Source organism: Syngnathoides biaculeatus, chromosome 18 (assembly GCF_019802595.1).
Source record: "Syngnathoides biaculeatus isolate LvHL_M chromosome 18, ASM1980259v1, whole genome shotgun sequence".
In the NCBI taxonomy this organism is placed as follows: domain Eukaryota; kingdom Metazoa; phylum Chordata; class Actinopteri; order Syngnathiformes; family Syngnathidae; genus Syngnathoides; species Syngnathoides biaculeatus.
This window is the reverse complement of record NC_084657.1, coordinates 4,934,810-4,959,027: the sequence shown is the minus strand read 5'-3', so window position 1 is coordinate 4,959,027 and position 24,218 is coordinate 4,934,810. Positions and strand designations below refer to the sequence as shown.

The 24,218-nt window shown below is 44.0% G+C and overlaps 2 protein-coding genes across 11 annotated transcripts in view; both read left to right on the top strand.

Annotated features, from left to right (window-relative positions):
* The window catches only part of specc1 (sperm antigen with calponin homology and coiled-coil domains 1), a 53,964-nt gene extending 49,232 nt beyond the window's left edge, over positions 1-4,732 (top strand). For 3 of the 10 annotated variants that reach the window (XM_061802723.1, XM_061802718.1, XM_061802727.1), the window contains 2 exons: positions 1,183-1,242; positions 2,867-4,732. In XM_061802723.1, the coding sequence (XP_061658707.1) occupies positions 1,183-1,242; positions 2,867-2,956 (150 nt within the window). In that variant the 3' untranslated portion in view covers positions 2,957-4,732. Of the gene's footprint in view, positions 1-49; positions 610-1,182; positions 1,243-2,816 lie in introns of those variants that run through there. The other 7 variants (XM_061802722.1, XM_061802717.1, XM_061802724.1 and 4 more) reach the window with 4 other exon arrangements.
* Positions 4,733-5,992: 1,260 nt separating this feature from the next.
* On the top strand, positions 5,993-24,100 carry adora2b (adenosine A2b receptor). Its single transcript, XM_061802815.1, has 3 exons — positions 5,993-6,574; positions 6,647-7,082; positions 21,047-24,100. Exons 2-3 carry the CDS (start codon positions 6,748-6,750, stop codon positions 21,777-21,779), a joined length of 1,068 nt encoding a protein of 355 aa, XP_061658799.1. The 5' UTR covers positions 5,993-6,574; positions 6,647-6,747; the 3' UTR covers positions 21,780-24,100.
* The last annotated feature ends 118 nt before the right edge of the window (positions 24,101-24,218 follow it).

The window sequence follows — 24,218 nt, the reverse complement described above, 5'->3', positions numbered from 1 at the left end:
CTAGACTTCAGGCATTCAGTACTCCTTTCTAAAAAATGCTTCTTTACAGGAGCTGCAATACTTTTGAGCGTTTGTCCAGATCCAAAGACTTTCCAATGTAGTATTTGGGTGTTGACTGTCACATGGTAAGACCAGCATCCCAGTCCTGTGGCTGCTCCTTTAAAGCAATCGTCCGACACCTCAGACCAGCACTGATTCATCCTTTGTGACAAATGAGTCATGTGTGTTACATTAAGCCGGCGACAGAGGCACGGCGCTGCCATCGTGCTGAATAATTCAATAGGCGAGAGTTAACTTTAATAACTCTTGCTGAGTGACTTCAGCCTGGGGCCCAAACAGCCGAGCAGCTCTTTGCAGTGTAATCTGTGCTTGCACTAATCCCATTACTGCCCCTCTCGCCCTTTATCATCGGATGTTTTTACCCGAGATCCTAATGGATGGCCCGAGTTTGAGGCAGAAAACAGGGAAACGGGCTCTTTTCCAGACAGAACACATCAGAACTGATTTAATAACATCAACGATAGTGTTGTACATTATCATCCCAAACGGAGCTGGCTACTTTGAAGGCGAACACGATGAGTTCAGGTGCTTGCTTGCCTCTTCATGATGGGATAGTCGGGGCAAGCCAGGGGGGGGGGGGGGGGGGCGGAGTGCTAAATACTTGTACACAATGTGGTGATTTTGTGGTATTTTGGAGATGTCATATATAAAAACAGAATACAATTATTTGCAAATCATGTTCGTCTTATATTGAATTGAATACGCTGCAAAAACACATATTTAGTGTGATAAACTTGATTGCCTTTACCAAATAATTGTTAACTTGGAATTTTATGGCTGCAACACGTTCCAGGAAAGCTGCGACCCTCTTGAGTTACACAATAAGGGATGAAATATTGTAAAAACAGTCCAATGCAATGCATTTAATTTTGTAAGCATTAAGGTATATAAAAAGTCATTTTATTTGTTACGTATTTTTTTTTCATCAATCGGCTGACTAATCGGTTATCGCAATTTCATTTTGCCAGATCTCGGCATCATCTTAAAAAAAAAAAATATATATATATATATATATATATATGTCATTGTGGGGCCTTAGTCTTGCTGTTGCCATTTAAAAGCTCGGTTGTGTCGCGCGGAAATGTGACGGCAGGCAGGCAATGTGACGTGTTTTTCCTTCAGATCCGCAACCTGACGCTGGCTTTCCAGGCCGCCGAGAGCATCGGAATCAAACCTTCCCTGGTGAGATTTTGATTTCACTGTCTGGACTTCTCTATTGGTTTGTTCTGCTGTCCAAATGTCCCTATTCAGTAGTACTTTCTCATTCAATCCTTTCCAAGATTAGCTTAAACTGATCTTAAACTTGAAGTGGATCTCAGGCTGCTATTTCATCCTCCTCCTGGTATAACTTTGAATTCTTTCCCCCAAACTGTTTAGTCTTGAGTTCCTCCAAAGCATCCCGATGTGGCTTATCGCCCCCCACCCCCACTCGTCTGTTTGACAGCAACCCCGCCGAGTTAAATGCATGAAATGCCAGAAAATGTGAATTTGTGCATTCGTGAGGGCTGTTTGTTCTGCTACTTTTAAAGCTAGGTTTACACCAAGTGCTTATGTTGAAGGGAAATGTTTATGGGGATGATTTCGTATCATCTTGCAGCCAGTGGGGAACAAGTAGATACTTTGTCGCAATGCAACTACAACTGATGATGCGTGTTATTTTTTGCACATCTTTATGTGTGTGCCCTTATCACGGTAAATGAATCCAGTACTGTACGCATGTCAGCCAAACAGCTCATTTTCGACGAATCCTCAAGAAGCAGAAAGACCCCCACGAGGGCTTCGTAATGTAAAAGAAGGTTCCGTCAAGATTGGAAGCGTTCATCTTCTCACTTGTAACTTAATAAAGTAGAATCTTTTAAACTTACCACAGGACCCTCTGGTTGGATTTGGACTTAAAATCAATTTCTTTTTCGACAGGAAATGTTCCAAGCTCAAACTCAAAATGTCGCCATCATAAAACTTTTATTAGCTCCTCCAGCAAATTGATCAAATGGCAATCCACAAACGACGTATGGACAATGAAAAGTCCTTCATCATCTTTAACCCATTCATGGGCAGGGTGGAAATTTGTTGCCTTATTGAGATAAAAGTCTCCTAACAGGCCACAATCAAGGAAATAACACTTCTTTTTCGTTTATGGTTAAGTTATATGACAACTTTACGAATTTATAATCTCGTCCCAAAAATGGGACGCTGCACTCGAGAGGCTACTTGGGTTTTCTAAGTAGATTGTCCCAAAAACCAGCATCAGACTCAGATTAAAACACTTAAATATTTTGATATACTGAAGGATATAATGCGTGAAACTCATGATGTCCCAAAAATCAAATGCTGTCCACGAATGGGTTAAAAGCATTTTGAAATGTGCCCACGTGAGATTCCCCTGACTGTAAAGCACACGTGATAACCACTATTCCACCGTGCAGGTGTAAAAATATAAGTTAACCACGGCTGTTGAGGACATGGGTGAAAAACAGCACATTAATTCATTTTAGTGGTGCTCAAACTCTTTACATGAAGTAGCGCCCCCCCCCCAAAAAAAAAAAAAAAATAGCTCTCCAAATACCACCATCATGACCAATATACAGTAACAATGTAAGACCAAGTATCTCACGTAAAGGTTTAAAAATTATATACAGTAAAAAAAAAAAAAAATATGTAAAGATGTTGTACGAAAAGGTTAAATAGAGCTGAACTGTAAAGTCAGATGATTTGGCGTACCACCAGACACAACCCGCCTCCCACTTGATTCTCAGGAGAAGAATCCCCAAGGCCACTTGCTCACGTGACGTTTTGCTCTAAGCAGAACATCGAGGAGCTGATGAAGACCGACAGGCCCGACTGGCAGAGTGTCATGCAGTACGTCTCGCAGATCTACAAGTACTTTGAGACCTGATTGGTGTCCACGCCGCCTTCGCCTTCTTGACAGACTTGCCTCCTGTTTGGCGCTGGACACTAGAGCGCACCTGCTTTGTACTACAAAGCGTTCAACAACAAAGTGCCCACTCAGCACATTCCTGGTCTTAAAGTGTCAAAGTCGAAGACATGAAGCTCACTAGCGCTTGATAGAGATTGCCAAATAGTTCGTAGAATTACTTTTCTCTTTGAAAGGTACTCTGCTTTGTGTAGCCCCCATCAGCAATGATACTGTGCCTGCTTTGAAAACATGTATAGTAAAGTATATGAAACGTGTCATTCAACCATGGTAAATGTGGGACATTTTCCAATGATCATCAGCCCCGTAGCTCAGTGGTTAGAGCACTGGTTTGGTAAACCAGGGGTTGTGGGTTCGTATCCCGCTGGGGGCCTCCGCTCCCTGAGAAGGGTTGCGTCAGGAAGGGCATCCGGCGTAAAAATGGTGCCAAACGTGTGTGTGTGTGTATATATATGCGTTCATCTGTGGTGACGCCGAAAGAAACACACACATCAGCACATATTGTTGCTTTGGAAATCAAACATTTATTTATTTACGTGCATCTTGAGGCGTTAACACGTGGACATACTATACATTTGTGATTTTTTTTTTTTTTTTTTTAAGCAATGATGTCACATTTCAAGAGCTGTTGCATTAATAAAGGATCGTCAATTTGTATTTATTATTAATACTCGTGCAAAGCAGATTGTCCCAAGGGTGAGCAGGAACCAAATTGCCTCCCGGATGAACCGATTGTCGTAGGAAATTTAATATTTTAATGACTGTCCAACAGACATGTTTTGATTACGTAGAGGCTTTTTAGGTCCTCTGTTAGGCAAGCGGTGGAAGAAGTACACATACTTAATTACCAGTAGAAATAGATGGGAAGAAAAGGTAGTGGTTTTGATTCAATACTAGAAAGTAAAGGTTAAAAAAAAAAAGGAAACAATTTTTTTTTTTTTTTTTTTACTCTGGATTATGTACAAAATGTGTTTGGATATTTTAGCAAATAATTGACTGGTCATACTGTCAAAATATGTTTCGGCAACTAACAATTGGCGCAATGCACTGCTGTGAATCATCCATCCATTCATTTTCTGTACTGCTTATCCTCACTATGGTCGTGGGTGTGCCAGAGTGCATCCCAGCAATCTTCGGGCGGGGGTACACCCTGAACTGGTCGCCAGCCGATCGCAGGGCACACGGAGACAAACGGCCGCACTCACAATCACACCGTGGGGCAATTTAGAGTGTCCAATTAATGTCGCATGTTTTTGGGATGTGGGAGGAAACCGCAGCACCCGGAGAAAACCCACGCCGGAATGGGGAGAACATGCAAACTCCACACAGGCGGGGACGGGACTTAAACCCTTGTCCTCAGGACTGTGAGGCAGATGTGCTAAACAGTCGGTGGGATTCCATCCCATGACTCATTTTTGGTCACACAATCAAACATTTCATAAGGCCACGAATGGGGAATATCTTGCTTTTCCAAATCTTTTGCTGCCATTGATGCTCCCTGGTTCAAGTTACACCACAAACACACTTTTTTGGTTTTTAATTTTTTCTACACCTTATAAGGCAAGATTTCAACCATGTGTAGTTGATGTTACCTCACCTCTTTTTCTGTGGCGTTAAAAAACGTAACGGGGTTCTTTTGACGATGGAAGGCATGGAATGTGCAGAATATATAAAAAGTTTACACATCCCTGTTCATCTGCCAGGTTTCTGTTACAAAAAAAAAAAAAAAAAGAGAGACCAAAGTAAACCACCGATAAAACCTCTTCTGGCATAAATGTGACTTATAAGCTTGTATTTGAAAAAAAAAAAAAAAATTTAAGAGGAAAGTAAAAATAACCAACTGAGAAAATATGTTTTCAAAAGTGTGCACACCCTATCGCAACTGTGGCTGTGTTCACAGTGAATTTCAGCGCGCACACAATTGAAATGGTCTCAGTTTGGACACCAAATCAAAGTTTAGTGGCTCTAGTAGGCTTTTCCTGACATTTATTTGCTTTCTAGCAGAGACCGAAGGTTTTGTGGTAACACGGACTGTTGGAACTGTTGATAAATCCCTCCTCCTCTTTGACTAAGGCCCCATGAGTTCCAGCTGAAGAAAAGCAGCCCCAAGACTGCCACCAAGGATACTTCACTTTAGGTGTAACGTTCATTTGATGATGATTTGATGAAAATCACTTTCAATAATCATCTCAAACTCGAAAATAAAATAGTCATCTTAAAGAGATACCACGCAATCATGTTTTCATTGAAACAAATAAACATTCAGAGGATGGGTGAAATAGTAAGTAAATTTCAACCAAACATTTCCTGTCGTTACATTTTGGACGTTCCCAGCAATTATGTTGAATTTGGACCATTCCTCTGAACTCGACTGTTGCCGTACATCAAAATGTGGCACATTTCTTGAGGTCACGCCAAAACCTCTCAATCAGATTGAGGTCAGGACTTTGAATGGGCCACTCCTGAACACTATTTTCTTCTCCTGAAGCCAATTTGTTATTGACTCGCTTCTTTGTCTTGGATCGTTGTCATGTTTGAACACCCGTCCTCTTTTGCCCTTTGACTAGTTCTTCTGCAAAATATCTTCATACACTTATTAATTCATGTCCAGGCCCTGAGATAGCGAGGCACACCTATGCCATGACGCTCCTGCCACCATGCCTGACACTTGGGATAAGGTTTTGATGTCGGTGTGCTATTTTCCCTTCACACCCTGTGTTGTGTGTTCTTCTCACACAATTTATTTTTGATTTCACAGAAATTTTTGCCACAAGTGCTGTTTAGCAAATCAAGTGCTCTTCGTCAAACATGCGGCAAAGTTTTTTTGTTTTGTTTTGAGACAGCAACATCTTCGTCCTTCTTCTTTGATGTTTTATGAATGGTCAGTTTGTCAACAGAGATGTCTGCACGTGACAATGATTTGTGTTCATTCATTCATTCTGTGCAACCCTCTTCACAGGAAGTCCACTCATTGAAAGAGAAGCAACGGAAGTAAGCCCCCCCCCCCCCCACACTTACCTTCCATACAATTTGTCACTTTGTACAGAAAAACGAGAAATTCCAAACTTTTGAACGGGTGTTATGTAGACTTTTTATATGCATTTTTATTGAAAGTGCTCAACGGAACCAATGATGCCCAAACCCGAGAGGACAAAGTGATCCACCCGTGGGAAGTGGCTCACTTCCTCTTTCCTCATCTGACGAACAATGCGTGATTGAATCGTGTTCCTCTGCGCGTCGAATCTATGATGTGGTCTCGTTCGTTTTTTGTCTCTCGGGCTGACCGTCAGTGGCGAGTGGTGTGCGCGTGGGTTCTGCGTCGTGCGTAATTACGCACGGTACGGTTGCACTTGATGGATGGAAAAGCTTTGTTGGGCGTGGGGGGGGGGGGAGCGAGAGAGGGAGGGGGCGTGGCTTGAGTGCAAATGTCAGCCTTCGCCCTCCTTTGCGCTCGCCGTTCCTCCTCGACTTGAAAAGTGGCGTCACGCAGGAAAGTTGCACCGCATTCGGAGAACCCCCCCCCCCGCCCCCCACTCGGCGTGGACAAATCGGCCGCGGACGACGCATAGCGCTGCAAAGGTAAGAATGTCAGCAAACGAGCGCATTCACGTCAACGCTCACTTTTCTTTTTCTTTCCCTCCTTTTTTGCAGATGGCCAGTTTAGCAGCTCGCACTTGTGGACTATTCTTGGACCTCAAGCCCAAGAATTGCGGCCTGCCTGTCGACTTGTAGTAGCTCCTCGTCTCGGAAGAATGCACGAGCAGGGAATAAAGACGTTTTACATCATCAATGAAGTGGTCATCGCGCTGTCCTCCATCGCTGGCAACGTTCTGGTTTGTTGGGCCGTGGCCATCAACACCACCCTGAAGAACGCCACCAACTACTTTCTGGTGTCTCTGGCCGTGGCCGACATTCTGGTGGGCTGCCTGGCCATCCCCTTCGCCATCACCATCAGCATCGGCATCCGACTGGACTTCTACGGCTGCCTGTTCCTGGCCTGCTTCGTCCTGGTTCTGACCCAGAGCTCCATCTTCAGCCTGCTTGCCATCGCCATTGACAGATACCTGGCGGTCAAAATCCCTCTCAGGTCAGCATACAGCACCTTTTCGGAGGGATCCGTCCTCCTTCTGCTTCATGCCTCATTGTGATGTGGAACAGTGGTGTGAAAACTAAAGTTGCAGGGCCTAATGCAGACCCCCCCCCCCCCCCATGCAATTTAACAACAATTTAAAAAAGAAAAACTGAGAGGAACTTTTAGGAAAAGACCAAAATCACGTAAGCTGCAAATGATAGTTCTGAGGACCCGGGTTCGATCCTGGCCCCACCTGTGTGGAGTTTGAATGTTCTCCCCGTGCCTGCGTGGGTTTTCTCCGGGCACTCCGGTTTCCTCCCACATCCCAGAAACATGCAACATTAATGGGACACTCTAAATTGTCCCTCGGTGTGATTGTGAGTGTGGCTGTTTGTCTCCGTGTGCCCTGCGGTCGGCTGGCAACCAGTTCAGGGTGTACCCCGCTTCCTGCCCTTTGTCAGCTGGGATAGGCTCCAGCACTGCCTGCGACCCTAGTGAGGATAAGCGACAAAGAAAATGGATGGACGTTTGTTTCAAGTCAATGACGGCTTAGTGGTATACACGCCTGACTTTGGTGCAGTCAGCGGGGGATCGATTCAGGCTGCCCTGTGACTAACTGGCGACCAGTTCAGGGCTGCCTTTCGCCCGAAGCTAGCTGGGATAGGCTCCGGCTCTCCTGTGACACTTGTGAGGATAATGGCTGGATGGACAGTTTAGTGTTTAATGAACATGACGTGCATGTTTTAGGAGAGAGAACAAATCACAAGTGTGGGCAAGGAATGCTAAAACTGAGATTTCGACCCGGAACTGAGAACAGTGAGACGGATAGGCTAACCAAGAGCCCACCGTGCCATGTAATGGAACCAAAGTGTGGAACGTTTCTTTCCAACACACAAAAGCTTGTTACACATTTGTAGGGATCGCCGTCTTCCTGGCAAAAAGTGACGCAGCAGAAACTAACACTGAACCTGTCTTGACGGTGTTTTTTTTCCCCCCAATTTTTTGGTGAAGGTCAAAGCTTCATATGAGATGCTCTGGCAACATTCCATGAAAAAGAAAGTTGGCGCGGCCACTCTTCGTGTACTTTAACAACAATTTCAGCAACGAGACTGTTGCACTCATTTGCACTTCAATTAACCTGTGTGGTGGGTTATCATGACACAGATGCACGGACAGGAAAAAAAAAAAAAAAATTTCAATACCCGTGAGTATTATTTAATACTTATACAGTTTGCAAATATGATATGTTTACACTTAAAATCAGTTCACAGTACATATGACATTTCTTAATAAATGGCTTTTTTTGTGGTGGGGAAAAAATGAAATCAGGTTTAATCATTTGTATACCTTTGATGTCAGTACTGGTAGCACAAGGTAGTGGAGGTTAGTACTACTTGCATCACAGGCAAACACAAGCAGTTTAGGTTAAGTGTCAACATTTCCACCTGGATTTGCGTCTTCCGGAACTCGAATCTTCCTCTAGTGAAGGCATGTTTTTGTTGATCGGCAAGTAGACTCTCGGGCCTCGTATTCATCCATACGTTTAGGTACATTGGAAAACTGAAAACGGACATATTTGCACCAGTGAGCGACTAGGAAGTGTCCCAACGGCCTGAAGTAGCCCGCTTTTCTTTTGTTTGTTGGCAGATATTTCACTTATTTCCTATCCAGAGGTGACAAATCCTTTATCACATCAGCGTGTTTGCTGTGCTCAGAATCACAAATCTGTATACGTGAAGGAGTCCAAAAATGGACAAACGAACAAGCTCTTCAAGAGGTGATCCCACGCTGATATTTTCCGGCTCGTTTTAAAGCAACACAATGTCGCTGCGGCTTCCCGCGGGGATCTTTCTCTGACTGAGATGCGCTGTCGTTTCCATTAGCCTCAAACACTGGCAAGAAAGGACATTTTGATGCGTCAGGGAGGAAAGTCATCTGCGGCCAACTAAGTGACTCACAAAACGTGTCAATGTAGCCTTGGAATTTCTATACAAGCCACGCCACAAACCAGTTTGGATTTTTTTTTTAGTTTGAATTTCCATTTAGATATCATGGACAATATTAGAACTATTGGAATACTTTTGAGCATTCAGATGCTGCTGAAGCTTGCAGCAATAAAAATTTGCATTCAAAAGTGTCCATCCATCCATTTTCATAGTTGCTTATCCTCACAAGGGTCGCGGGGAGTGCTGGAACCTATCCCAACTGTCAACAGAGAGACAAACAGTCGCACTCACGATCCCACCTCGGGGCAATTTAGAGTGTCCAATTAATGTTGCATGTTTCATCGGGATGTGGGAGGAAAGCAGAGTGCCCGAAGAAAACCCACGAAGGCACGAGGAGAACAATGCAAACTTCACACAGGCGGGTCCGGGATCGAACCCGGGTCCTCAGAAGTGTGAGGCCGACGCTTTACCAGCTGCCCATTCAAAAGTCGTTCTCCTAAAAAAAAAAAAAGTGTACTTGCCACACGCCTAGTTCATAAACTCACACAGTGGAGCTGAACTTCTGCCTTGTGGGCATCATGGCTATGGATGCGCTTTTGGCAGAACATTAAAGCTGTGAACTCTTTGGAAATGGAGTCACGCCGACGTGAATATGTGGCCACTTCCAGTGGCATTCAAAGAGTAGCCCCGCCCACTGCAGAGAAAGCCAACGAGTGCCATTTTGTTTTTAGAGCAGAAACGTTGACATTGTTGCTCGCAGTGTAACCGTTGCCCTTCTCTACAGCCTTTATGTCACGGTTAATGTTGCACTTTCCTAAAAAGCAAACATTGAAATTGTTTCATTTTAAATCTCATCAGATAAAAATAAGATTTTTTTTTTTTTTGCATTTGCTTTCCCGTGAACTGAGCCATGACCTCGAAACCAACTGTTTTGCATACTGTTACATGCCCACAGGTGAGACAAAACCTTTTGTTTTCTTGAATTTTTTTAGTTAAAAAAAAAAAAATACAACAAGTATCCCCATTGTCAAAACACACATATACATAACGCTAAAAAAAAAAAAAAAAATACTGGAAGGCAAGGGAGTGAGAAAAGTCAGCTGGTGCTTTACTGCTTTGTTTCTCCAGGCAATAACGTCCCGTCAAAGCTAATAAACATTTTAGCCTGTACAAACACGACTGTGTTAGCACCATTGGTAACACTAATGCGACATGAGAGCTTTTCAAGAAAAAAATAAATCAAGATATTGTACTGTCCGCGCATGTGATCACCGACCGCTATCCATTTTGCACGGATGTCTGCTTTCAAACAAAAATAGTGTTTAATTCCGTTCAAATCACCCTCAATTGCCAATTAATACCCATAAACCTTCCGTGACGTTTACTGGAAATGTTCCACCCCTTTGCAAACGCCACTCACAACAGACACACACACGTGACGTTAGTGGACTTGAAAAGGCCTCCCATCCTCACTCGGCACATGCCCGTTAATAAGATCAGCGTGGCTCAAATTACAGAATGACACACACACAAAGTCCTTTACTGTACGTGCGTGTGTGTGTGCGGTCTGCAGCTATTTGGGGGTCCAGTTTCGCTCTCTAGATAAGCTGTTTTTACAGATGGTTGTTGGACAAGCAAACGGCCCGGCCCAGATGTTTAAAGCCTCCTGGGACTGGCGACACACACACACACACACACTGGAGGCTCCCCTTGAGACCCGGTCTTCCCGTTTTGCATCACGTACTAAAAGACCCTGTTGCTGTTTTGTCTTGTTATGATGTTTAAATACCCTTTCAACACATATTGCATATTCAATCCAGACCGCAGACTGCACATTTGACCTCACTGTTTATTTCCTTTATGGGACGCGTCGTAATAGTGCCGATGGCCAATGTTGGGTTCATTGAGGTCACAGATGACATTCATGCTCTTCACCGCATACTTTATATAGGTGTAGATTTTTTTTTTTCCCATGATTATACACTGCAAATACATTAATTTATCTGTGGATGGCTCTCTAAAACAGTTAATGAAGTTCATAAAGGCACCTGAAGCAGCCATGGGCTCCTTAAAGGTCAAGTGTCATGAAATGGATGATTTTTGATGAAAACACGGCAGCTGGTATGGACCCATCAGTTTTTTTACCACAAAACATGATTTTGACGTATATAGCTTATTGTAACTCCTGCCATGAAAATCCTCTCGAGGGATTTTTTTTTTTTTGACAAGAAGCAGGAAGTGACGTTGGAGGCAGGAGCGCGCCCACGTGGACTCGTTTGTTGCTCTTAGTTGTACCTGTGGGAAGCTAGCTTGTTGTTCCTTCGTGTTAGCCAAAATGCCGGCTCGTTGCATTGCTGGATATTGCTTGAAGAACTCGGGAGGATGGATTTACCCTTCATAAGTTTCCAAGAGACCCGGTTCATCATGAAAAATGGATTGCACGGGTGCGAAGGACGAGAGCTTCGTGGGTTCCAAATGACGGGTAGGTGTGTATACAGCTACTAAAAAAGACAATAGGTGCGGGGGGACGTAATCTGTAAATCTGGGGTGTTAAATGACGACGTGCGTATCGGAAGGCCTCCGTGCAGCAACCGCTGAAGGACGGCCTCCGCAGGCCTTGTGAATCGCCACTGGCCTTGTCGACAGGCCTTGTCGGCCGGGGTGGCTCGTCGCGGCGCCGGGCCGCGGTGGCTCATCTCCGCGGCAGAAGTGGATCGGACAGGGAGGCGGTTCGGCCGCAGCTGTTTTTATCACCGCCGTCCGGAGGTGGATTGGGCGGGGAGGTGGTTTGGCCATGATCCGCATATCATCTAAATATGGCTCAAAACAATACGGTAATATTGCCCCGGCCACTTCACTCGATTGTGAGATGTTCTCTTCTTCGAAAAGAGCTTCCATGTCTGAAGGGGCGTGTCCCACAGTCGGGGCCACAGCGTGTTTTCAATGGCGAATGTCCGGAGTGACGTCACGGACAGTCGATACAGCCGATATGACGACCACTTGGATGTCGAATGAGACTTCCGCAACTTTGCGCATGGACGACACGCTCTCCACTCATATTTATTTTTTCGCGTTGACACTTGTTCTTTAACACCTGGAAATAAACTTGTAACATTTAACACAAGCAAAGCTTTTGTTGTCATGGCAGTGCCCCACTGGCTCTGTTGCAAACGGTAGTTCAGTAAACTCCCACATCATGGCGAATTGGGATTAAGTCTTATTTTGATGCCATTTTATGGCTTCTTGGTGTTAAGGGATTACGTTGAAGTGAGTCTAAGAGTTTCTTGGACATAAATAGTGCTTTGTCAGCATCTAACAGCATCCGTGAAAAATTATCAACATTTTGGGGGCCAACGAGTTGACCCCAGCCCCACTTGCAAACATTATTCCTTGGGAATCAACAAAAACATGAACAAAAACAGCTGGGTGTAACGGAATAAAAAGTTTCATGATAGTTGACGGTTACCCCGTCCCTCTCTCATAATGCCCCCGTAGGGGGTCACGCCCCCCACTTTGAAAACCATTCCTCAAATCCACTTGCAAAACAAACGTGATAAAAAAGATGCACTGGTGTAATTTCCTAATGCTATGTTCATCCATGTACTCTGACCAACTCTCGGTGTCCTTTGGCTGCTTGTCGGGGAGAGGACAGGGGTGGGGGGGGGGGGGGCTTTGTTGCCAAAGCAAGACACAATGCACAGAATATCTTTGTCATTGTGTCACGGACAAGGAAAAGCGGTGCAGTCGTCAGGAGGGATTTAGCTCAATAGCTCAGCAAAAGATCGTTGCAAGATTGTTTTTTTTTTTTTTAATCATACAAAAATGAACTTTTTTCGTGTTGCAATTGAAAAGGGGGAAAATAATACACGTGCTTTTACTTTTCATTCCTCCATGAATGATTACAATTTTTGACAGCACGATGAGGCTAGTGGTTTGTTAGCACGTCTGCCCTCAGATTCAGAGTTTGAATCTCGGCTCTGGTCTTCCTGCGTGGAGCTGGAATGTTTGCTGCATTGATTAAGGTGCTAAATTGTCCATAGGTGTGAATGGTTGCTAGTCAAAAATGTGCCCAGCGATTGGCTGGCGACCAGTCAGGGTGTACTTGGCCTCCAAGCCAAAGTCACCTGTGACCTCCTGAGGAAAATTGCCATTGAAAATAAATGGGTGGATTATTAAAAGGAATATAATGCAGAGTTAGGAAGGCCAAAGTGTGAACTAAATAAACATTGTGTGACATAAAGAGCTTCAAAGATGCTTCCTGACAGCACTGATGCAACTACAGTAAATCCACTTCCTGTATGACGATGTACACACGGATGATGATGATGATGGCGTTTACTTTCCCTTCCCGCCCTGGAAATGCTCATTGACGCATGAAGGCTCTCCAAATTCTGTACAGTGGGAAACCCGAACATCACATGTCATACAAGGATGTGTGATTCGGGTTGTAGAAGGGATGGAAAATTCCCAGTAAAGTCAGGAAAGTTTCTGGAAAAAGTCAGCTGGAATTTAAGATGAGTGAGATAAGGGAATTTTTGGGGGTGGAAAGACAAATTGGAAACTGTTTGGAAATCGACTGTGAATTGAGGATCATTTAAAGGAATGATTGATGCCTGAGTGAAGGGGTGACACCCCCCTTGAGGCTGTGTTAGGAAGGGAAACAGAACCAAGAGTGGAGTGTGTGAGGTCTGGCAGAGCTTCATGGCCTCAGGGTGTGGAAGTATGCTTGATGTTTTAATGGAGCAGGCTGGATTAAAAAAAAAAAAAAGAAAGAAGAAGAAAAGAAAAGAACGGCAAAGATAGATGCCAGCAAGCTGTCGTCATGCCACAACTAATTCGGTCAGCTCGTGAGGATGCGGGCAGATGGTGGAAAAAGAGGGCGGGTGTTGTTGATGATGGTGGTGGTGGGTTGGGGGGGGGGGGGGCTCTACTACGAGCAAGTTTCAGAGGCCAGTGTGGTGCATAATTCATCTCGCTCCCCCTCGGGGGCCACACTCCGAGGTGGGGATGTTGCTTGCCATAGGGCAGAGTTCACGTGCCGCACAGGTCCCGGAAGTCCCGACTGGGCTCATTTACAGCTATTAGGAAAGTTACAGGGCGACAAACCGGGCTAATCATTGACAGCGTGGTAAAACCTCCTGCAGGCGTAGATTTCTTGTAATTCCATTGAAGTCTGCTTAAAACCGTTTCATCACACCGTTTGTTCAAAGTTGCAATGTCACTCACTAGAGTGCAAACTGCAGCAAAACATAGGAGGAAAAATTACGTGGTATTATACTTGTTTGTTTGTCCCAATTTACTATACCTTCATCAACTTCTCACTTTATGGGGAATGCTGAATAGATTCTGGGGAACAGGAGCTGCCACTCTTGGGAGGAAAAAAAAAAAAAACCTCTTTGTGTTTTTTTTATTCAATATTGCTGTTTTGCCTAATTTTTCAACTCATTCTCCGGCAGCCATTTTCAGCAAAAAGTCACCCATTCTGCATTTTCGAGCATTTGGAGTGCTACCGATTGCGGCACACACTTTCGAGTAACTTAGGGCGATATATACTCTACTATATATATATATATATATATATATATATATATATATATATATACTATACTTTATACCATCAATACGCATACTCTCTTCTAGTACCGGGTCCCTAAACCTGTCTGACTCCCAACGTGTTGGCGTTTTTCTTCCTCATAATACTTGAAAATATTTGTTAGTGGCAGTAATCATTTGGATTCCAGTTGGCAAACAGAAATGTCCCGAAAAAGCCACGTTGTTTGGGCTGAATCAATTGGAGTGTTCTTGTTTGTTGAAGAGATGTAACCTATAATACAAAAAGTTGAGGTCTGGAGTCACCCGACTAATGCTTCGGAGGGTGTGTCCCCTCGGGTTGTTCGGCTCGCTAACACCCTCAGACAAAAAGCTGGTTCACCAAACAAGTGATGGAGCCTTGAGGAGGGCAACGATCTCTACCGTGAAGAAACTAAGTAGCCGCTGTACAGGCGGATCGCGGAGGATTGGGGGCAGCTTCTTGCAATCCACTATCAGTAATTCATTTATATCTCAAGAAGAAGGGACATCCCTTCGAGGACAACAATGTCCAGATACAGGACAGGGAGGACATTTGGCATGTGGAACTAGAAAAAGCCACCTCTAAACAGAGGAAGAGGTTTGAGGTCACGCTTACAGTCTGCCTGGGACAATGTCCTGACATCTCCTCCCACAAAGATCATCTCATTCAATGGGAAGAGGGGCCCTGACGAGCTGATTTGTTACAAAACTTCTTGGTATGCAGGGCACGCTCATTTCACCAACCACAACTGGGCAAAAAATAACAACACAGTGTGGTTGACCCCACCCCGCCCCCAGGGGACACACCCACCAAAGCAGAAATCCGCACCTACAATTTAGAACTGAATAAGTCTTTTGAATTAAAGTGGAAAAATCTGCAACAACAACAACAAAAAAAAAAAAGAACAGTCCGGTTGTCTTGATTCAACCGTTGCAGATTGTTTTGACCGAGATGACTGAGAAGCTACATAGACATGTTTGGGCTGACAAGTATAACTGCACCCCAACAAGCTGTGCTTTTTGTTGTTGTTGGAATGCAGGGTCTCTACAAAGTCTCTTGTGTTGTTGCGCAAACTTTAAATAAGCTTTGACGTGTGTCGCCCCCCCCCCCCCCCCCAGTAATTGGGTCTTATGTGGTGAGCGTGCGTACACGCCATGGCTGCGGAATACATTACTCAGCATTTTCATTGCGACAACAGTACCTCCTAATTCAAGATCATTTTGAAGCTGACCACAGCTTGGCTCTTGGGCAAATCTGTTTATTCTTCGCACTCCTCTGTCAGAAGTCTTGTGAGGATCACTTGAATGAGGCAAATTTATGGTGGCATGATTGGCTTCCCACTTTCAGATTATGACCCCAACTGTGCTCACTGGAACATTCAGCAGCTTAGATATGCACCTGTAACCTGTGCCATTGTTATGTTTTGCAGGTCTTGAAACAACTCTCTGATCTTACCCATCATGAAATGTGTCTTGACTCACACCTTAGCGAAGAGACCTTTTTCTCAGCCCTTAATTACAACCGAACATGCCGATATTCAATTGCACTGACAAGGGGCTGGATTGCAATTTGATTATTTATAGATTTTTGGTGTCGTCTTGGCTTTCCAGGTCTTTTTGCACCTCCCTTTCTTCAGGTGTTCAATACTTTTTCCCCTGTGTCATTCCACATTATTACACAACTTAAAGTCCCACTGGAATCCCTATATACATTGCAAAATAGACATTGTTATGAAAATTACATATATTATTATTCACTTCAGGGCAGCACGGTGGATCAGCTGGTAAAGCGTTGGCCTCACAGTTCTGAGGACCAGGGTTCGATCCTGGCCCCGCCTGTGTGGAGTTTGCATGTTCTCCCCGTGCCTGCGTGGGTTTTCTCTGGGCACTCCGGTTTCTTCCCACATCCCAAAAACATGCACCATTCATTGGACACTCTAAATTGCTCCTAGGTGTGATTATGAGTGCAGGTGTGTGTCTCTATGTTGCCTGCGATTGGCTGGCAACCAGTTCAGGGTGTACCCCGCCTCCTGCCAATTGACAGCTAGGATAGGCTCCAGCACTCCCCGTGACCCTCGTGAGGATAAGCGGCAAAGACAATGAATGGATGGATGGATTATTCACTTCAATGTCTATGCGCAGCGAGCGATGTCGTCACTCGGTGAAAGAAGGATTACGCCCCCCCCCCCCCTCCCTTTTTTAATAGCTCTATATCCACCTACCTGTCATTTGGAACCCACGAAGCTCTCGTCCTTTGCACCCGTGCAATCAATTTTTCACGATAAACCGGGTCTTTTGGAAAAGTGAGAAGAGTAAATCCATCCTCCCGAGTGTCCTTCCGAGCCGGCACGAAGTAACAAAGAGCAACCTTCCCGCAGGTAAAACGGGTATCAAGACACGAACCCGCCGAAGGGGGCGTCAGCAAATAACACCACTTCCTGCTTCGTCTTCAAAACAAATCCCTCAAGAGAATTTTCATGGCGGGGGTTACAAAAAGCCCTGTATGTCAAAATCATGCTGTGTGGTGAAAAAAAAAAAAAGATGTGTCCAGTCTGGCTGCCTTTTTTTTTTTTTTTTTTCTTTAAATTAAAAACATACTAAAAATCATGCTTTTGGTGTCATTTGGACTTTAATTTCCGAGTTTATTTGTTCTAATTTCTTAGTATGAATGAATTATTTGGTTTGTTCACAATATCTGTTGAAATTTTCACATCAATAGCCCCTTTGGAACTATATTTAGTGAGAAAAATGATCACGTATTAAAATACTTTTTTCAGATGCTGGATATATCAGAATAATAGATGTGAAGGCTTGATCGTCTTCACATTCACCTAGAAGTGACTGTTGATGATTTCGTAGCAGGAGTCAACGTCATCTCTCGGGAAGTTGCGGAGGTCAGAAGGATTTCTTGGTGCTACGTGTGTGTCAGCATGTGTGTGTCTCATTAAGCAAGCGCAAGCCTGATGTCCCGACAGGAAACAGCCTGCGGGCTTCAGAGGATACCGCCGACCGGGACATGCCATTTGTCCCTTGCGCTCCTGCTGAGTGCGAATAATCTGGTTCATTAGCCTCTTTTTGTTCGGACACGTGAGGAGCCTTGCTCCTTGGTGACACGGATTGGATTGAAATCCTAAAAAGGTGGGAAAGATGGCGTGAAGTCACGTTGAAAACTGAAACGACACAAAATAGATCACCAAGAAAACTTGAAAGGAGCGTGCAGATCCCTGCAAGTCATCAAGGATTTACTCGTTTGCCTAACTAACAAACATAGTGGAATTTTATTGAGACATTTATGTCCTTTGGTCAGATGGGGTCCCATAGCCCAGTGGTTAGAGCACTGGTTTGGTAAATCAGGGGTCGGGAGTTTGTTTCTCACTGGGGGCCTCTACTCCCCAAGAGGGGTTGCATCCGGCGTAAAAACTGTGCCAATCGAATATGAGCGTTCATCTGAGATGACGCGCTCTGGCGAGCCCTAACAGGACAAGCCGAAAGAGAGAATGTGCTTTGGTCAGTGTTGAGCAACTAATTAGCCACATTACTTGGGTTGTTCCCAACATTTTATGAACTTTTCCGGTCAATAGCACCTTTGAAAGTATAAATTTAGCGAGAAAAATGGTGACATATTAAATATAGTGGTACCTCCACTTATGAATGTCGCTAGTAACGAAAAATTCAGGTTAAGAAAAATATTCTCTCTAGTTACGAAGGAAAATTCAGGATGCGAAAGGAAAAAAAATGGGCGCTTCAGTCGCAGCCCCCAAATTCCACCGAACGTGAACATCCTGAATCTTGGTATGTGTGGCGCCATGCAGCTGCTCTCCCATTGGCTATCGCCGTAGCATCTTCATCCCATCCCATTGGCAAGAAGGGGCGTCTATCTTTACCCATGATGCTTTTTGTTTCCCTTGTCACCAAATCACGCTAGCGCACATTGGAAAAGTAAAATTTTTCGAGTTTTTGGTTGTTTTTTTTTTTTTTTTGTGCAAGATTATTCATCTTTCTTCACCATGGGCCCCAAGAAACTTTAGTGGACTCAAGCTGTGTGTGTGCATCCGTTCATAAATGTTTTCTCTCAGCTGCCAAACGTTTGCCTCCTCCTCTGTCCCGCATGATGCCTTTTGCTTGTCACTCACCCTTCCCTTGGCATAGTCGGCAAAGCTAAACGTACACAATTTTGATTATTCTTCACATTATGTACTTTAAATGCTTATTTTTTGGCATGGGGGAGTGTCGGGTCGGCTTTGGAACGGATAAGTCTATTTACGTGTGCTTCCACTTGGGGAAAATTTACGTTGCGAAACGACTGAAGTAGAGGTACCGGTGTACTTATTTCAGCTGCTGTACTGTATACATCCTTCAAGCGCCAGGTGCCTAAACTTGTCTGGCTTCCTAAGTGTTGGCATTTCTCCCCCTCATAATCGAGGTGACAAGATGAGATTCAGCCCCCGAGATTTAATCTTCAAATCAAAAGCTGTGCTGATGTCAGAGCCACCATCTTCAGGTATCGGTTAGTCATTACAGTGGTTTAGAAACCTCAATTTCCCAGAAAATCTGAGCACACCCTTGCACCACATGATATATAACAAGAGCACAACAGTCCAGCACATTTTTTCCCCCGCTTTGTCTGCAAGTTTACATTTGGTTTAAGCGAAGACTGGCATAAAGAAAAGTATGTCTATTTATGTCTTGTAGCAGACTAGTTTTATTTCTGAGCCTACGAGCTTGCCGACCTATCCCTGCCCTTTCTGAACGCGAGAAACAAAAGACTTATCTGGAGTGGAATGATAGATGATATCATACTAGAAGAGCAGTTGTGGCCACAAACTATTGCAGCACGAATTCCTTGTGACCAGTACTGAATATTGGGTCCCAGTGGTTGGTTTCATGATGTACTGGTCGAGATCATTGAGTTGACCTCTCACCAGTAAAACAAGGTGCCCAACCCATCCCGGCCTCAAGCCAGAAACGTGTTTAGCAAATCCGTCCGTTTTTAAGCATGCTTATCCGCTTTAGGGTTGTGAGTGAGCTGGAACTTATCCCGACTGACTTGAACCTCTTAACGTAGAGCACATTTAGACAAACAATCATTCATACTCACCTGGATTTAGAGTAAGGAGGAACGCGAGGAAAGTCCAATCTCATCTAAGTAACAACAAAAAAACATCAAGATGCTTCATGTTGGTACTGTATGTATTAATATAAGGAACAAACATAATCTAATCTAAAGTGGGAAGTATATGTACAATAGGTTGTCGGTTTTTACCATGGCATTCCGTGCTTACAACATTGAAGTTTATCAGAACAAGTAGTATTGATTACGAACCTTTGTTGATGCAGTAGTAAAGTCAGACTGCATCTCCAGTAAATATGAATAAAATATAATATAAATATATATATATATATATATATACATTTTTTTTTTAACCCTATTTTTAACCCTTTTACTGTATAGTTCATTTCAGGGATACTCTGACAGATGTCAGGCCATCAGCATTTGACAGCTTGGGCTTTTTAAGTTTTTGCCAAGTATGTCATTCCCTTGCCCGTGGCTCGCCCTTTGACATTGGAACAGTATTGCAAAATTGCTGCCTGGCATGAAGATTTTCTGTCCCCGACTGCAGTCCAGCACCAGTTGAGGAAGATTTATGGCCATCACACTGCTACAATTAATGCAAGTAGATCTCAAGTTTGCTCAAAGCAGGACCTGTTCTCGGTGGAAGGCCTGTTCCGGCTCACCACTGATAAAAAAAAAAAAAAAAAACCGCTGAACTGACCGAGCAGGCATTCGTGAAAACCCAGGAAAAGTTTATTCAATGGGCTCCAGTGAAGCCGAGCATCGGCAAACGCTAGATTCAGGAGCTGCTTCAGAGTAATCAAGACTTACACATCAAGTTATTCAAAGCCTTCAAGGACAAGAATGTGATGCTCGTGTTCAAAAGTGAGAATCATGATCATATCATATCATTATCATAATCATTGAATCATCATTACAAAACCATTCTCAGCTCTTGAAAAACTTGTGGTTCAGCCATGAGACTTTCATTTCTCTGGTTAGGTAAAGTGACACAACTGTCAAAGTTTGGGGAAAATCAAATGCAGCAAAAAAATACTGAGCGTGAAGGCGACCTTTCCAAGCTGGTGGTTTGGCCCCATTTCACAGGGCTGATTGGGCCATTTTTCTTCCACGAGGTACCCAGTCACACGACTGCCGACACATTAGACCACCCACTTCTGGCGCTTAACTGCAGTCAGGGACAGAAAAACTTGCAACACTACTCCAATGTCAATTGAGGATCCACAGGCAAGGGAAAAGCCCAAGCTGTAAAATGCTGATGGGCTCACATCTTTTGGAATGATACCCAAGATTTCTTGGCCATGAGCCCTGTGGTTGGCTGTGGACCCGCTTGAATGTCTTTGGAATACAAATATAAGCGAATCTGATGTTTTTGTCGTCAACTGCAGGTACAAAGAGTTGATGACAGGAAAGAGAGCCAGAGAGATTATCGCTATTTTATGGATACTGTCCTTCGTGATCGGGCTGGTCCCTTTCTTCGGTTGGAACATCAAGCACTCGAGTTGCGGGAATGTCAGCTCCACAGCGGACAACACTACGACCAGCCAACTGGACTCGAGTCGGAAAACTGCACACTTACTACTCCCGAGCTGCAAGCTCAAGTGTTTCTTTGAGAGTGTGGTGGACATGGAGTACATGGTCTACTTTAACTTCTTTGTGTGCGTGCTGGTGCCGCTCCTCATCATGCTGGGCATCTACATGAAGATCTTCACGGTGGCCCGAATGCAGCTGAGACAGATCGAGCTTAAGTGCGTGTCCAACGGGGACAACCACCATCACAGCCTGCTCCAGCGGGAGATCCGCGCCGCCAAGTCGCTGTCCATCATCGTGGGGCTCTTCGCCATCTGCTGGCTGCCCGTCCACATCCTCAATTGCCTCACGCTCTTCTACAAGGAGCTGCACAAGCCCGAGGAGGTCATGTACGTGGCCATCATTCTGTCCCACGCCAACTCGGCCGTCAACCCCATCATCTACGCCTACCGCATCCAGGACTTCCGAAACACCTTCCGCAAGATTTTGGAACGGCACGTGCTGTGCCGCAAAGAGGAGCTTTTTGTCAGCTCCAACGGCAGCAGGCGTGCCGGAGACCAGATCCACATGACCGTAGATCCCTTGCTATAGAAGACCTTCCACTATTTCCACTGAACGATGTTTACACAAGAATGTATGTGTGAGTATGATGTCAAACTTGCCTCGAGGGGTCAAACTTCACTTTCATAACAAAGGATTTGTTGTCCTTACTGTCGCTGATTAAGTAACACTAACTGGATTATAGGACTGTGAACAGGACCCAAACTTTGAAACATTCTAAAATGCTATTTATCGTTCTAAATTAGCCCTGATAGAACTGCCAAGAGTCAGTGCAACTGTTTATTTATTATAGGAACGTGTTTTTGTGAATGTGAACATCAAAAGTCTTGGCGAGTCTGGACCTGTACTACCCGTGGACCTCAATAGGTACAATAGAAATACTTTTGAGGTTATTTTTTAAGTGACTTTGACTTTCCGTTTGTTGGACTAAATGCCTTAATAGCTGAGAATGATGCTGTCACTTTTGTGTCTTGAGCTGCTTTCTTTGATGATGTCCGTCAATTAATTCAAAAGGAAAATTACACAAATCCTGCATCTATGACTTGTGGAATGAGTGCTACTATTGCTACCAGGAAACAATTTCAAATTCATCATCTGGTGTACAAACTTGGGTCTCAAAGTGCCACATCGGTTCCAATGATTTGCCATTGGGAAGGTCGCTACAGAATTTCAGAAATTGTGGTTTGAGACGTTTATTAGTTAACTGATTGGCTGCTTTATTTATGCAGTAGAAGAAATATGTAATGCAAATTGATCCATTTCAGGGCCCCATTTTGAGAAAAACTGAATTTGCATCAGTTAAACTGGTATATTCTGGCTGCAAATGAATGTATAAAGAGGTTGTTTCTACATTATACTAAAAGTATTCAAATTGTGAGGGAACACATTCTTTCTTTCGTTTTACAATCTCGGTTTACACCTTTCTACGTAGACTTTGCATGCATTTTCTCCAGGCTCTCTCGTTGTCCCAAATTCAAAAACATGCATGTTCGGTTCACTGAATAGTGTTTTTTTTTTTTTTTTTTTTTTAAAGCTATACATTTTTGGGATATAAGGTAAGTCCTAAATTGAATCTGAAATATTTGTTGTAAATTTTTTAATCACATAAAGAGCAATTGTTTTCCATTTTTGTATCGTTCTCTTGACACAATGTCTTTGGGTGTCCCGCCACTTGTGTGACTTCCAGCTAAAAGATACCCATCCAAAAAATACAAGTTTACTTAAAATTTTGTGGCCAGATCTGTAATGGGCGCAGTATATCAGTTTTACAATCTTAAAAAGATTGATGTTCATAAAATAAATGTGTGCTACGAGATTCCACGTTATAGAAAGATTTGCATTGCATTTCAAAATTCCGTCAAGTCCTGTTAATTCTTATGAAGAGTATCCATCCATCCATCCATCCATCCATTTTCTTTGCCGCTTATCCTCTCGTGGGTCGCGGGGAGTGCTGGAGCCTGTCCCAGCTGTCAACGGGCAGGAGGCGGTGTACATCCTGAATTGCTTGCCAGCCAATCGCAGGGCACAAATAGCCGGACTCCCGCCTAGGGGCAATTTAGAGTGTCCAATCAATGTTGCATGTTTTTGGGGTGTGGGAGGAAAACGGCATGCCCGGAAAAAACCCACGCAGGCATGGGGAGAACATGCAAACTCCACACAGGCGGGTCCGGGATTGAACCCGGGACCTCAGCACTGTGAGGCCAACGCTTTACCAGCTGATCCACCGTGCCGCCCCCATGAAGAGGAATCAAATTTAAAAAAAATTACCGTAAGTAGTGAAAGTGAAGCATGAAACACCGACGAGTCCAATGAACTGGACCAAACGGTGTGGCCGCATTGCTCTTTTCTACTGAGTCCATTTTTAAAGTGACCCTTTTTTTGCCGGATGTGGTCAGCAGCCACGCGCACAATTGTGTTTCAGCCTTGAAACAATTTTCAAAGACGAGGAAGAGCGTCTGTTAGCTAACGGGAACTCCAGCACTGTTGAAACGAGAAAGCCAAAACAAAGTAGAAGAAATTGACATTCCGCTTCCTCATTTTATGTTATTTCTGTCATTATTTTAAGGCTCCAAATATGAACACGCCCCCCCCCCTCCCCCCACTGTGTGTACCACCTGTGCCATCATAAGGGCTAAAAATACAGGAGTGTGTCAACATTCCAATGGAGACATTGATACTGTAACTGCACTGTAAAGTTGTGTTGTCTTAGGTGACTAATGTGTAGAAAAACAACATATGTATACTGTATATATAAAAGAAACATGAAACACACACACACACACACACATGTACTGCGGGTGTCACTTTTTACAAGCTATTTATGTCTGGTGACTGCAATTCTTTTTTTCTTTTTTTTTTTGGTGACTTTAATGGATCCAAATCGATTTTGCTTCCCTTGAGCATCTGTCGCTTTTGTGTCCTGACTATAATTTTCAGTCCCCACAAACAGGTGCAATCTGTGTGTATGTA